Source organism: Berghia stephanieae, chromosome 1 (genome assembly GCF_034508935.2).
Source record: "Berghia stephanieae isolate SIO BIC M18660-M18661 chromosome 1, UCSD_Bste_1.3, whole genome shotgun sequence".
NCBI classification, from domain to species: Eukaryota; Metazoa; Mollusca; class Gastropoda; order Nudibranchia; family Aeolidiidae; genus Berghia; species Berghia stephanieae.
Genome location: NC_088360.1, coordinates 54,516,109 through 54,532,279, shown reverse-complemented (window position 1 = coordinate 54,532,279; position 16,171 = coordinate 54,516,109). Strand labels below are relative to the sequence as shown.

The 16,171-nt window shown below is 36.5% G+C and overlaps 1 protein-coding gene across 1 annotated transcript; it reads left to right on the top strand.

Annotated features, from left to right (window-relative positions):
- Positions 1-4,977: 4,977 nt before the first annotated feature.
- On the top strand, positions 4,978-9,679 carry LOC144977809 (uncharacterized). Its single transcript, XM_078923205.1, has 2 exons — positions 4,978-5,253; positions 8,228-9,679. Exons 1-2 carry the CDS (start codon positions 5,018-5,020, stop codon positions 8,607-8,609), a joined length of 618 nt encoding a protein of 205 aa, XP_078779331.1. The 5' UTR covers positions 4,978-5,017; the 3' UTR covers positions 8,610-9,679.
- The last annotated feature ends 6,492 nt before the right edge of the window (positions 9,680-16,171 follow it).

Here is a 16,171-nt window from a genome sequence, read left to right as displayed (position 1 = left end):
AGAAAAACACTGTCAACTATTGTCCTCAACAGAATTAGACCGAAAATAGAAAAATATCTATCACATAGCCAAAACGGGTTTCGCCAAGACCGAAGCACATCGGACGTTGTATGGACACATAAATGGTTGGCAGCAAAGGCACTCAAAGAAAACATATCCATAACAATAACCGGAATCGATATGTCCGCAGCCTTTGATACGATCGACAGAGGAAAACTTTTGGAGATATTAACAGACATAGTTGACGAAGACGAGCTCCGAATAATCCGATTTCTCCTCAGCAACACAAAGATACAACCAAGGATATACGGGCCACAAAACAGACGCAGTTCGAAAGTAACATCGGGACCCCCCAAGGAGATAGTCTGAGCCCGATTCTGTTCACAATATACTTAGAACACGCTCTGAAAGAAGTTCGAAAAGTCATTCCAAAACCAACGACTCATATTGAGAATGCAATCCCTAGAGAAATCGCCTATGCAGATGATGTCGATTTTATTGGATCAACACCAGCAAATATAGACATCATACAAAATACCCTCATGAAATATAACCTCCAAGTCAATGCCAATAAAACCGAATTTACAACAATATCGAGGAACAAAGAGGAATGGAAAAGAACAAAGAAAGTCGGCTCACTAATTGGAGACACCGAGGATGTACAAAGAAGAAAACAGCTATCAAACGCCGCACTCAGTAAACTCACCAATGTATGGATTAGAGGTGACAAAATAAAGAGAAAAACCAAACTGAAACTGTACCGTGCTCTTGTAAAACCGGTACTTCTGTATAACTGCGGCACTTGGGCGTTGACAAAATCCGAAGAAGAACATCTGGATGCCTTCCATCGCACACAGCTAAGAAGGGTACTGGACATCAAATACCCAAAAAAGATCTCAAATGAATCACTCTATAAGATCACAAAAGAAAGACCAATCTCCCTTGACATTTTACAACAACGATGGCAACTTTTCGGTCACATACTACGCAGGGACAAAAACATACCAGCTAACCAAGCCATGTCGGGATACTTCCAAAAACACGGGAACCTTTTCAGAGGAAGACCGATCACAACACTCCCTGTGATCCTAAACAAAAACCTCACAACACTTGGACAAAGCATTAGTCTGATAACGGCAGGGGACCTTGAAAATCTGAGAACCCTAGCAGAGGACCGGCAATATTGGAGACACCTCACACAGGAAATACTGGAAACAGCCAAGGCGACCCGATCTTTCGGTCGAGACGCGAAAGGCATCTAAGTCAAGTAAGTCAAGTAGGGCACACACAGCTTGCTAGCCTCGATTGATACCTGTCAATCAAATGACGCCTGTTCATTTTTTTCTCTTTTAATTAAAGCTAAAACAAAACTACTCCTTCCTTTCACCCCACATGCCAAAAAAAATTGAAGAAAGTGAGATCTGATTATAACATGAATTGAAAAAAAAAAAAAGCAAACACACAAAGAAACATGAATTAAACAAGTCTTAGTGTCAAAACAAAATGATAATAATAATGATAAAAAATATAAACAAATAATAAATCCGAAAAAGAGTAGTCCATGATTAAATTGCTTCACACAACCAAATATATCTCGCCAATTTCCAATGTAAACATTATTAAAAAATGAGTTTTTATATAGCGATATTATCCACTAAATGTGCTCAAAGCACTGTACAAAGGGTCCCTGACCAACAGCAACACGTAACATATAGAACGAGATATGGCATTGTTTTTAAAGGACAGAGGCAATGCTGTTAACAGCCAGGTACTCATTTTACACCTGAGTACGGTGAGAGAATGTGAGTAAAGAGTCTTTTCCAAGGACTCAACTATGCGCCGAGTGAGGCTCGAACCCAGGACCTTCCAATCCGAAAGCGAGTGTTATACCACAAGACCACATAGCTGCACAAACATTTAAAGATGTCTGCCCTCTTGTCAAGGACATCAACTCCTGAACAGTGCCCATAATAGCCTGACAGTTGGCACTGGCACTGGCCCAGCAGTAAGCTGACTTTGACTGATAAAAGAGAAAATAATGTGACCCGAGTTTTATGCCTTTTGAGTGACAGATCTCTGGAAAAAAGTTTATAGAATCCTTGTTTATGGATGGATTAGATTTATTGATATGCCGTGGCAACGTTCACGGATTCCATTGAGGCTAGGTTCACGGAATTCAGGCTTGCTTCATTAATGGTCGTTATCTATATCTATAGGGTTGAAAGGTTGGCGGGACTTCCATAGTTTCACAGCACTTTTATTACATTACCTAATCTTTAGTGATTATGAAATTTAACTTAATTGCAACGCATAACAATTTAAGATGCCTCATTTTTATAAGCAGTGTGATTTTTATAATTTCAAAACCAATTTGCTGAGTTGATTGTCATTTATGACTCCAGCCAACACCATTATTACTTTTACTGTGTTTTCCACCAGTTTCGATATTGCAAGTTATGGCAAACATTATGTCTCATCAGGTTATAGTATCTCTAGTTAAGGTTGAGGAGGAGTTTCCCCCGTTAATAAAAAAATCCCCCCTTTAGGTGCTGTGAAACTATGGAAGTCCTTCCGAAAGGTTTTGTATAGAGGGCCATTTTTCAAGTTTCAGTCGTAATTTTTTCAAGCACTTTGTTCTTATCCAAATTGTTTCTAACATTTTCCCTTTGTTTACATTCACTGTTTTATACTATTCCATACGATTATCCAATCATGTTATGTCTTTCGTCAGTGCTTTACAAAGGGTCCCTGACCAACGGCAACATGTAAACATTTAGGACGAGACATGATGCCTGTTTATGCGTTATTACAATTTCTTTCCGACAAGAGGTAATGCTCATAATGACCAGGTACTCTTTTTACACCTGAGTGTGGTGAGAGAATGTGGATAAAGAGGCTTTTCCAAGGACACAACAATGGACTAAGCGAGGCTTGAATCCAGAACCTTCTGATCTGAAAACAAGTGTCATACCGGAAGACCACATAGCCGCACAGTAGTATTAGTACTAATTGTGGTAGCAAGATAAAGGGGAGAAGGAGGAGGCTTTGAAAGAATCATTTACAGACATATATTTTTTTATTGTGCCTATCAGACAAAATATTAAGTGTCCCTATTGTTTGGGGGTATTTATGTTTTAATCCGTGTTTATTTAGTATCCCTTATGATTGCTTAAAATAAAGGTATAATTTAGCTTTGGAATTAAAATATCAGAAATTTGCAAATCAATATTCCTATTAGAATTAAATTCATTGCAAAGTTTTATCCCACATCCCTCAATTCATCCCCCCAAAAAATCCTTAAATGGCAGCTGCCATTTTAGGCCAGTTTTGAAATCCACTATAGGAAATGAATAAGTTTCAGGTCAGTCAATAATAAAGGCAAATAGGAGTACATTTTTCACCTTTAAACTATCATAACTTTTCCTTTGATCACTGATCTATAAAAAAAATTGGTACCATTAGAATAGTGTTGAAAAGCCCTTTATAGGTGAAGGTTACAGTGATATCAAACCAATTTGACTTTTTTACCAAAGTACCTATAATCTACTATATAAAAAGCGTATAGAGACCCGAGAGGTGTTCCTCAAAAAGATGTCCCCTCAGTTTGGCCAAGTTTGACCTTCTTTTTTTTTTTTGCCTTCGATTTAAAGAGTGGAAAAATAGCCACTTGTCTTTCAAAAACTTACATGTTTCAGCTTTCCATGTAGCTTTATTGATTCTTCAACACTTTTCTTCATTTAGACCTGTCGTCTTTTTGACTTATTGATTAGGTTCTCATCGGTCATTTCTTGTTTACAAGTGGCAAGGTCAGTTCTAAAATTAAGCTATCCTGATATTCTTTTAACTCAATAAAGATGCAGAGTCATGGTACTTTTATCACTTTTCATTATCATCACTGTCTATATCAAATACATCCATACATAAGAGTTAGAGGGGCAGCATTTATGTCTTCCTCTACATTAACCTCTTTGTTGGAAAAACAAAGAATTATACCAACTGAACCATCCTCCATGACATTAGTTTAATAAGATTGTAAGCTCGCTTCAATGACACCATTATATTTTACAAACATTTCTCCAGAAGTTGGTTAAATTTAGGATCGTGAAATAGTTAAATGAAATTACCATAAAGAGTAGAAGCAGGAATGTCAAGTATGTTGATGATATGCCTGGACGTAGGAATGGGAAAATTATCAACAAAAGCCAAAGAAAGGGGTCATGGTAATCCACCCCACTCCTGCCAATGTTTGCAGGAGACAACAATTGGGAGATGGTTAAAAAATATGAGAGCAACCCCTAACAATCTCAGACAGACTGTGCTCAAGTTCAAGTTGATTGAGAAGTCCTGTCACCTCTTGTACTTACCTCACTTGACTTTGCAAGAGGATGCAATTACAAGATGGAGCTTGATTTGGAAGAATAAGATTCCTCTGAACTGGGAGAGAAGCTGTCTGGGTTCTCAACCAGAAAGAGGTGACGTTGGTTGACTGTCAACAGACTCTAGTCGAGGACCTGCCTAACAGTTGCCACTCTGAATCAGTGTCTCCTTGCACACATTGCAAGATGTTGAGCATCTAGTTGAACATTGTTTCATGACGTAGCTTGCCAAAGGTTTCAAGACAGTTCATGAGTCTGAAAATGTCGTATAACTACTTAGAAGCTACTTCTTCCATTCCTTGAGTCTTGGGTTCTATATTTTAGAGTCTAGTAAAATGACTCACTTTCGGTAATATACATTTTTATAGCCTAATTCTCAATATCCCTCACTCAGCATGCATGAAAGCTGGGATAGGATTACTATTTTAGCAAAGAATGAATTATTTCCATCTTCAAATAATAATATAAAGAATAGTTATTCTATCACCTCAATGGTATTTATTTCTTTATTCTTATGTGTTTCCTAATTTATTTTGATTTATATAATTATTTATTTAACTATTATAATTTATTTCTAGGCACATACAGTATTTATATTTATTTAAATTACAGTCCTCCCTGACGAAGTAGTATTGATCATCATGACCAACTTTGCTGTGACGCTGAAGGAATCTGGAGTTGACAATTTGCATAAAATGGTCTGCAAAGATGACAAAAAATATTTGTGCTTTAGCAAAATCAACGACAAGAAGACACTCACTATCATTGCATTTGATGGCATTGAGATGTGGTTAGATGAACATGACGAGGACAGTTTGGAGGCTCTCAAAGACATCAATGGAATCAAATCATCAGATGCTTTTTTTCTCAATTTAAGGTTTGTCGTTAATATTGTTGTTTAGTTAGTTTGTTTTTGTTTTGTTTTTAATTTGTTTCTTTGGGGTTTTTTTTAAATGATATTTTTTCAACAGATTTGGTAACTATTTTCAAAAAATTAACATTTGGACAATGTTTAAAGTCATTGTGATTATTATTATTAATATTATTACTACTACTACTACTACTAATACTACTAATACTACTACTACTATTATTATTATCACCATTATTATCACACTACACCTCTGTTACAACAGTCGATGGGACTGGAGGTCAATGTTCATTATAACCGAGGTTTGAGAAAAGGGTCAAATTCAAACCATGTTTCATAGTTTATCGCTCTGGAAAACATTGCAACATTACAATCTTACAGAACTCCTAAAGAAATTGTTGACAATCCAATCTTTGCATCCTCCAATAACATTTGTACAAAGCTGTGAACAATGTCCTTTTCTCATTTAGGTCCGTCTTATGGAACACTATTCCACAGAGCATCCAGGAGTCCAAATTATTTGTCTTTGTTCAAGAAATACTTGAAAACAATTCTTTTTTGATGTCATGTATTTTCTTTGATATTGTTTTGGGTTGATGTAAAGTGCCAAGAGCCTCATGGTTCAGGATGCTGTGCACTCTAAAAGAGCCCATGATCATCATTGTTGCTGTTATTATTATTATTATTATTATTATTATTATTATTATTATTATTATTATTATTATTATTATTATTATTATTATTATTATTATTATTATTATTATTATCATTACATACATTCACTTTCAAAGGTTATCAGGGGCTTTGTTCTCTCCTACCACCGATATGATGATGACAGCCATCTGTTCGGAACTGAGTATATCAAAAACTTACAATATGTCATAGCGGGTGGTTGGATGGGAGCATCACCCTTGAATCATATACCTATGATGTTCGCATGGGTGTACGATCCGATAGTGATGTCGTTTCTTCTTCTCTTTACTAGCCTATCCTGCTTCTTTGGTTTGTGATTGTATTTTTGACAGGGATATTTTTTTTCCTGTAAATCCTCTGCCTGTTTGTTCTTGGTTATTTATAATTTAGCTTATGATATCTTTAGGTTATGATTTTGATTGACATTTGTACTATTTTTGTTAGATTGCTTGTTTTTTTGTTTCAGCGGTCTCTCATATAACCTCAATTGTGTTGGAAGAGACCTAAAGCAACAACAAACAAAAACAATATGTCATAAGTAGGACATGTAAAAATATGAAGTGGAAGTCAAGGATTGGATGGGTAGGAACAGCTAAAGCTGAATTACTATAAAACAGAGATGATGTATGTAGGTAACAGAGGATTGTTCAATGAGATTAAATTGAAAGGAGAGCCATCAGTAGATAATGTTGACAACGTCAAATATCTTGGAACTGTCGATTTACAACAAAATTAAGACATGACCCAATCTTTAATCTGTCAATTGAAAAGATTGGATCTATTTGGCAATTCCTTTCTAAAGATGTTACCAAAAAAAATTTGTCATTTCTCTTTTACTTTCAAAGCTGGATTACTGATATGTTCTGTTGTTTGGTGTTTCAGAAAATGAGCTCATGTGCCTGCAGATGGTAAAAAATAATGGCCAAATTGGTCTTTTGAAAGCAGAGGTTTGACTCTGCCTTACTTCTGCTTCAAAGATTAAACCGACTGCCTGTTGAGAAAAGGGTCAAATTCAAAGCGTGTGTCCTAGTTTATCTCTGTCTAGAAAACATTGCTCCTCCATACCTTACAGAACTCTAAGAAATATTCAACAACCCGATCTTTGCATTCCTCCAATGACCCCACCCGTTTGACTTTCCATGCATTCATACAGAGCCAGGAACAATGTCCTTTTCTCATTTTGGTCCATTTGTATGGAACACCATTCCACTGTATTCAAGACCTCATTGAAAACATTTCTTTTTTGATGTCATGCAATTTCTTAAAAATTATTTTGTGTTGATGTAAAGCACCAAGAACTGTATGGATGAGGACAAAGTGTGCTTTATAAGAGTCCATTTGATGATATGGGCAATGCTTGATAACAAAGGTAGGCTTAGCAGCTCATTGAAACGTTCCTGGGGGAGGGGGGGGGGGATAAGGGACATGTACATGGTCCACCTGTAGTGACGTCTCTGTGCTGGAAGTGGTGTAATGGAAGGGAAGGCTCAGATTGTCACTTGATTATTGATCAAGACAGTCATTTTGATGACCACAGTTTGTTCACATAGGTGTTAAGTGTGCTTACGATAATATGAGGTATGAAGACAAGGTTGGCGTCTGTACTCTTTGTCTGTGACTTTCCATGCATGCATCTGTTTACAAGTCTATTTTATGCTACATATCAGCACTAAGCACCACCAACCTCAGATGTTAAACAAACAATGAATACCATCGGACTTTATCTTCAATGGAGTCAGAACCAGTTAACAGAAATTGAGGACGAAATTGACCAGTGCATCCTATCAAATCAAACAAGCAACAATATCAAGCTTCTTTGCCCACATGCCACAACTACTATGTAATGCTGTTGCCTATTTTGGCCTAAAAAAAAAAATGAAAGAAAAAATATAGCTCTGTCAATGAGTCTCTCTCTCTCTCTCTCTCTCTCTCTCTCTCTCTCTCTCTCTCTCTCTCTCTCTCTCTCTCTCTCTCTCTCTCTCTCTCTCTCTCTCTCATTCTCTCTCTCTCTCTCCCCTCTCCTCTCTCTCTCTCTCTCTCTCTCTCTCTCTCTCTCTCTCTATCTATCTATCTATCTCTCTCTATATATATATATCTCTCTCTCCCTTTCTCTCTTTATTTTCCACCTAGACACACATCTTATTTGTTGTCTATTTACAAATTGGAACTTTATAACTGAGTGACGTGATAATTATAAACATCATGCGTACATAATCTACTCATAGCACCTATTAGTTTTATACTGTTACTTAATCATTGTTTTTGTTTTGTTTTTTAATCTCTACAGGAAATCTATAACTTCGGGAAACTTGACTATTTCAAAAGTTGGAGCCAAAGTGACTTTGAGTCTTGGATCTGGAGATTCCAGCATAGACTTGGACCTTTATGAAGCAAAAGCAGCTGAGAAGAAAACATGGACTCAAGCCATTTTATTTAGACTTGCAGAACAGTGTGAAACTTTTGAAAGTGACCTTAGTAAGGCCAAACAACAGATAGACAATTTAAAAGTTCAAAGGCAGTGCAACAGTGGAATAAATGCTCTAATGGACTTTGGACCCAAAGCAAGCTCATCTAACAAGCCAAAGCAAACCAAACATGGCATGAGCGCCATCAATCCATCAAGTCGTAAAAGAAAAGCTGCTTCTGGTGTTGTGTTTGGTGATAACTGATCATTGACTTCATGGCATCGCACATTTTGTTAGCAAAAGATGAACTACAACATGTACAATACTTAATTGCTTGTATTACCATCAGAGTGAATGTTGGTATATGATACATGTTTTTTTTTCTTTTTTCTTTTTTTTTTTTCATAGATCGATAAAAGCTTCATTTTTGTTGTTGTCCAGTCTTGGGTAAAAATTGGGAGTGAAGGAAAGCTTGAATTTGAAACTTTTGTGCAGGCTCTACAAATAAAAAAGTTATGGTCACAGGGAGTTTTATAAGAGCAGGTTATATAAGAGTATACATACAATTGAAGTGCTCATTACGTGGACATATTAAAACAAGTAGTCCTCAGAGCCATTGGCCCATGGAGCTAGAGTTTATCCCTGTTATCTATTCTATGAAACGGACAAAAGGCCATTGCTTGCTACCCTAGTCTGTCACAAAGTACTTACTGTCTGTCACATCTTACAGACCCAGTTACCCAATCACTGCTGGGTAGACACAGGGTTGGAAAAAAGCTCGACTTTACCCGGGATCAATCTCGGTCCCTTTGTATGTGAAGCGAGTGCTCTACTGACTGAGCTATCAGAACACCATGTTGACATATTACAAACTGGAAAATAAACTTACTATCAACAGAAGAATCTAGATTATTTTGCCTGAACAGTGGCCATTGCTGTTTTCTCTTTTCGAGTCGAAACTGTCAAAGTGTCCCCAAGTTTATTCCCTATTAAGACTAGGTGCTCTATGCTACTTGCCAAGGATTACTTAACAGGTCTGATATTAAGCGAAGAACTATTGTTCCCAAGAGGATTCCAACCAAAGCTTATGAAATCAGCACATGCACTTCATTAGTAAGGCAACAGACGAGTGTCATCATTAATTATTTGGTAGGGAGTAGCACATGATGTAATGGAAAACTCCACCAGTTTTGTTCCTGGCAGGCTGCCGGTGTTTATTAATGTTATATTTGAATTTAATTTTATGATAAAAATAATAATGAATGACATTTATAATGTGTCAATCCACACAGACTGTAGGCGCTAATGTACACGATTAAAGAGTGAAAAGATAAGTTTTAAGTCTTTCTTTGAATCATTTTACTATCTATCGTCTCTCTTAGCTCTAAAGGTAAATCATTACTTAGTTTTGTCCTGACTCTGGCCAGAGTCCTTGACTGGGAGGGAAATTGTATTCCTCTTAGTGGCATCTTGTGCTGGTGTCTGGGTGAGACTTTTAGGTGATCTCAAACTAAGTACACTGATAGTGTGCTCTTGGAATCTACATCTGTTCTTTATTTGAACCATTCCCCTTTGTGTTTCTTTTTTTCTCAAGTCCTTTTTATTGTACATCTAAAATCTTTACACTATCCAATTTTCTTCCTCTTTACTGGTGCTGATATGACCTAAATGTGTAGCAAGCGCCGTAAAACCCTCAAAAACAAACAAAACAAACTAAGCACATTGATCGTTTGCTCTTGGAATTCACTTTCGGTTCTCTATCTGGTACAGTCCCCTTTATTATGTCTTACCATTCATCGGGTGCTTTTAATTGTAAATCTAGAATGTTTTCTATTGTTCTGTCTTTTTCCTTTGTACTGGTGCTGAAATCCTCTGTTTCACAAGCGCAGTAAAACCCTTTTTAAAAAAAGGAAAATAAGCTTAAAAACACAAATTGTAAATGACCCGCTCTTTACAGTCTTCGTCGTCTTTAATGCGTGTCCTATCTTCCATGTGTGCAGTTGAGAATTTCTTTTTATTATTCAATTTCCTTCCTTTTTACTGGCGCTGACATGACCATAATGAGTTGCAAGCGCTGTAAAATCCTTAAAAGCAAAAGTACCTCTCTCGTCTCTTACAAACCATTTCAGTCTATCTTCTCTCATCTTTATTGATACATTCTTCACTTCAGTTAAGCTTCAAATTCATTAATTTCTCACTTTATCTTTTCTTGTCCAGCCAAGTGTCCATCTCAACATCCTCATTTCTGCCACCTCAACTTCTTTAACTTTATCTTGTTTTTTTTTTGTCATAGCTGTGTCTCTAATCCACACAGCATTGCTGGTCTTACAAAATAATAATGATACTAATAATAATAATAATAATGATGATGATGATATTAATAATTATAATAATAATAATAATAATAATAATAATGATAATATTGATAATAATTAAAAAATTGATAATAATAACAACAGATTTGAAGAATTAAATGAAAAAAAATGTTATTTAAAAAAAATAATTAAAAGATTTTTTTAAAATTTAAATAGAAAAAAGTTTGACTTTACAGGGATTTAAACTCAGTCCAGAGTCAAACAGCTTCATTCCCACACTACAGAGCCACTTGATATTTGTGGTGTATTTCATCATGGCTATATAGAGGAATATCCAACTAGACGAACAGGTGTCTAAATAATCTCTGCCAAAGTCGAATTGAAAAAATAAAATCTTTCCAACTTGAATGCACTTAATGGAATAAGAAGTGCAATATTCAATTGATATTATGGTTGACCAAGAGTCTAGTCATTTAGATAGTAGGGATGTGACGACATGCATTTATCTCCCTCAGGCCTAAATGAAAATCAACAAAAGATAATAACTATGATACGAGTGATTGATGATATAGAACTGAAACGGCTTAATTAGTATTTCTAAAGTCTGTAAACATAGAAACAAGATATAAAGTGAGTAGAAAAGTGCCAGAAGACAATAGAGAATAAAAAATTTTCGCGGCGGTGGTGGGGTTTGAACCTGCGACCTTATTGGTACGACAACTCCGCCTGGCAGGTGAGAGCGTGGCTCTACCGTGTGAGCTATCCACGAACACAAAAATATTCGTTTCAAACCCAAGTCATTTCTAGATCCCTCTCTCACCCACTTCTTGAGACCGCCGATTCGTTCGCACACCACCATCGCGAAGTAATTTTGACCAGCAGTTAAGCTTAATAGCCAATATTCTCAACACAAACATATAACATAGAAACGATTGAGACATTGAGTATGCTCCGGTGTATGGTCCGGTGTATAAGGTCGCAGGTTCAAACCCCACCACCGCCGCGAAAAATTTTTATTCTCTATTGTCTTCTGGCACTTTTCTACTCACTTTATATCTTGTTGTAAACATAGAAACAGACGTTTCTTCATTGAGATTATTTTCTGGTTGATTGTCATCTATTGTAAACTATTATGTGACCCCTTGATGGGGTCTTCTGACCTCCCATGGTGATCAGAGAGGTCACCTTTGGCTGTGTCCTTCATCCTTCTATATCTGTTTTTCCTTTCCATGTTGCTCTTTGTCTTTGTTCTAGATTAAGAGTGCTCGGTTTTTTTTCAGGTCCTGGTAGGGATCCTTGGCCGAGAGGAAAGCAGTCAAATATATAGATAGTATGCGCTTGGCTAGGAAGCTCAAAACATTGGCATCCAGAAGTCTAACAGACCAACACACAAAACTATGTGTAACCATGAACTTTTATAGACTGTTTAATGCAGTTTAGTGAGAATTGCTCATAGACGCGGATGGCAAAAAAAAACAATAACAAAGACCTGAGTGGCATCAACTTCATTCTATCTATGTCTTGTTTCTTTAATTCTTTTTTCTTCTTTTCAGAAAAAAAAAATTAGCAATGATATTTTTCCTTGTAAATCTTTTATCTGTTATGAATCTGAATCAGGTGATTTTGCTCGCCACCATCGACGAACACCTGCTTCTACCTCCAAACCTCTGCTGTAACTGTTTCCTTTCAAATACTTCTTGAGCTGGAATAACAAGAAATAGTCAGATGGAGCAAGATCCCTACTAATTGTAGGGCTAGGGTGCTGTAGGGTCTGAAGTTTGAACCGAATTGACAACTAGTGTGGAGCCGTGCATTGTCATGCTGCGATATCGAATTTCTACCACCTTGAACCCGTGCGAGTCTATTTTTGAGGGCTCGTTGTGGAGTCGAAACGCATTATTGAGAGTTTACTGTTTGCCTTTGTTTAAGAAATTCCACGCGATCCAGGTCTTTCATGTCCCCATAAAATGCTAATAGAGACAACGACTTTGAATTTCCTTGGGATTGAAGATGATTTATGCCTGTACTCTATTGACTGTAATTTGGTTTCCGGGTCCTGGTGGTGGACCCAAGATTCGTCTACTCAATTACCTGCAGAAAAGTATCTCCTTAAATAGATTCCCTTTATTCATCCCTAAGGGGAATCTTTTCTTAAGGATCTATTCCAAGGGAAGACGAATAACCCAGGTGTCAACCGCAGTGCAGCGCCGCAAAGTGAGCTAAGGCTAGGTGAAATGCTCAAGGTCACACAGCACGACGGGGAGTAGAACTCGGTACCTTTCGGGTACGAAGCAAAGACCGTACCGCTGAACCACGCTGCCTCATTATTTGTCATGTCGTTTCAAATGTTGGGTAAACATGTTTTTTTCTGCGCTTTCATTTCTAAAGTTAGCTGTCTTGGTTTGAGTATGTTTGTAAAGTTTCGTGATTGTACATAAAATATATTTTTATTTATGAAGTGGTTATTCAGTATCAGATACTGAATAGTGCTTTGCCACTATTCAGTATCCGCAAGGAACTCTTTTTTTATAGAGAGAGTGAAAAGTGCGACAATCTCGGTTGAATGTAAATAAACTGCTGACCGACTTCCAGATTGAACACGTGCAGTAACTGACAGCCCGATTCAAAGTTGCAAAAATATTTTGATCGTAATTTTTTAATTCCTGCTATTAACATAGATCAAAATAACAAAGTAAAAGTGGCAGTCAAATACATTTTTAAATGTCTAAATAGACATGATTAAATGTCACTAAATATTCAGTGCCACCATCGTTGGTGGATATAAGCTGTTTGACTCTGAGCTTAAGGTTCGAGAGTTCAAATCCCAGCAGGGAGAACTTTTTTTTTTTCCCCAATATTTTTAAAATTCCTTCTGTCTATTAAAACTTTTGTTTTAATAATTTTATTTGCTTGTAATATACTTTAATGTTGATATTATACTATTGTTCTTTTATTTTTATTATTATTATTGTTGTTATTATTATTATTATTATTATTATTATTATTATTATTATTATTATTATTATTATTATTATTATTAATATTATTATTATTATTTCTACTTACATACTATTATTATTATTATTATTTTTGTTGTTGTAATCGTCATCATCATCATTATTATGATTATGATTATTTTTTTAAAAATCAAGTAGTTGGAGTAATTTAATCAGTTATCGATTTATTACGAATATCTTTTATGTGTTATAATCTCGTTGTTGTTTTTCATTGATTTGCTCTTCTATTGTTTATTACTTTTTAAAATCTTGCTTTTTTCTGTTTGTCTCATTTGTTGTTGTTGTTGTTGTTGTTGTTGTTGTTGTTGTTGTTGTTGTTGTTGTTTGTTTGTTTGTTTGTTTTTTTTTTGTTTTGTCATCTTAGACAAACCCGATTCATTATAAATATGTGAACAGCCTTTCTGCCATTTTTAATTGAGCGATGTACTTCCGTGAATTAATTGCCGTATTATATTAAAATTTACGTGTAATAATAATAATAATAATAATAATAATAATAATAATAATAATAATAATAATAATAATAATAATAATAATAATAATAATAATAACAATAATAATAATAATAATAATAATAATAATAATAATAATAATAATAATAATAATAATAATAATAGTAATAATAATAATAATAATAATAATAATAATAATAATAATAATAATAATAATAATAATAATTTAAATAGATACTGAATATTAGACTACAATTGACATCTATTTACTGAATACATGTGGTATTTTTAGGGGTGTTTCTTTTTTTACGAAACACGCCGAAACCCGACAAAGTTATGGGAAGTAGGCAGCAGTGGGGAGTGAACCTGGGACTGGGTTTCGTAAAAAAAAAGCAATTACTTTTTTTAAGAAACCCGACAATATCCGACAAAGTTATGGAAAGAAAGTAGGCAACAGTGGGGGAGTAAACCCGAGACTCAGAGAACTGTACACTATTGGGGAGTAAACCCGAGACTATGGTTTTTCGACGGGTTTTGGCGGGTTTCGTAAAAAAGGAATTGCTTCATTCTTGTCTGGTACCCAACTCCCATAGTCCGGCTTCATTTCCCACTGGCATCCATCTTCCATAGTCCCAGGTTCATTTCCACTAATATCCTCTTCTCCCAGTCCCAGGTTCACTCCCAACCGGTGTGCACTTCCCTGAGTCCTGGTTCATTGCCCAATGGTGCCCACTTCCCATAACTTTTGACAATTTCGGTAGGTTTCGAAATAAAAGTACATTCTGAGCTCACTGTCCACTGGTATCAGCCTCTCGCAGTCCCAGGTTCAATCCCCATCGGTGTCCGAATCCCAGATTCATTCCCCACTGCTGCCTGCTTCCCATAACTTTGTCGGGTTTTGGCGAGTTTCGTAAAAAAGTAATTCCCCCTCCCCCTTGGTATTGCTTTTTTACAAAATCCAGAGTCCCAGGTTCACTCCCCACAAGTGTACACTTCCCTGAATCTCAGGATCACCCCCCACTGTTGCCTACTTCAATAAGTTTGTCGGATATTGCCAGTTTCGTCGGGTTTCGTAAAAAAGTAATTGCTTTTATATGAAACTCGCTGAAACCCGCCGAAAACCAGAGTCTCAGGTTCACTCCCTACTGGTGTACACTTCCATGAATCTCAAGTTAACCCCCCAATGTTGCTTACTTCCCATAACTTTGTCGGATATTGCCAGGTTTCGTATAAAGGTAATTGCTTTTATGTGAAACTAGCTGAAACCTGCCGAAAACCATAGTCTCAGGTTCACTCCCCACTGGTGTACACTTCCATGAATCTCAGGTTCACTCCCCACTGTTGCCTACTTCCCATAACTTTGTCGGATATTGCTGGGATTCGTAAAAAAGTAATTGCTTTTATGTGAATCGCACTGAAACCCGCCGAAAACCATAGTCTCAGGTTCACTCCCCACTGGTGTACACTTCCCTTAGTCTCAGGTTCACTCCCCATTATTTCCCTACTTTCCATAACTTTGCCCCATTTTGTTGGGATTTGGTGCATTTCGTAAACAAAAAGTGATTGCTTTTGTTTTTTTTTCAAAACCCGCCAAAACCCAGTCCCAGGTTCACTCCCCACTAGTGTACACTTCCCCGAATCTCAGGTTCACGCCCCACTGTTGCCTACTACCCATAACTTTCTCCGATATTGCCAGGTTTTCGTCGGGTTTCGTAAAAAGGCAATTGCTTTTATATGAAACTTGCTGAAACCCACCGAAAACCATAGTCCCAGGTTTACTCCCCACTGGTATACACTTCCATGAATCTCAGGTTCACTCCCCACTGTTGCCTACTTCCCATAACTTTGTCGGATATTGCCGGGTTTCGTAAAAAAGTAATTGCTTTTATGTGAATCGCACTGAAACCCGCCGAAAACCATAGTCTCAGGTTCACTCCCCACTGGTGTACACTTCCCTTAGTCTCAGGTTCACTCCCCATTATTTGCCTACTTTCCATAACTTTGCCCCATTTTGTTGGCAATTCGTAAACAAAAAGTAATTG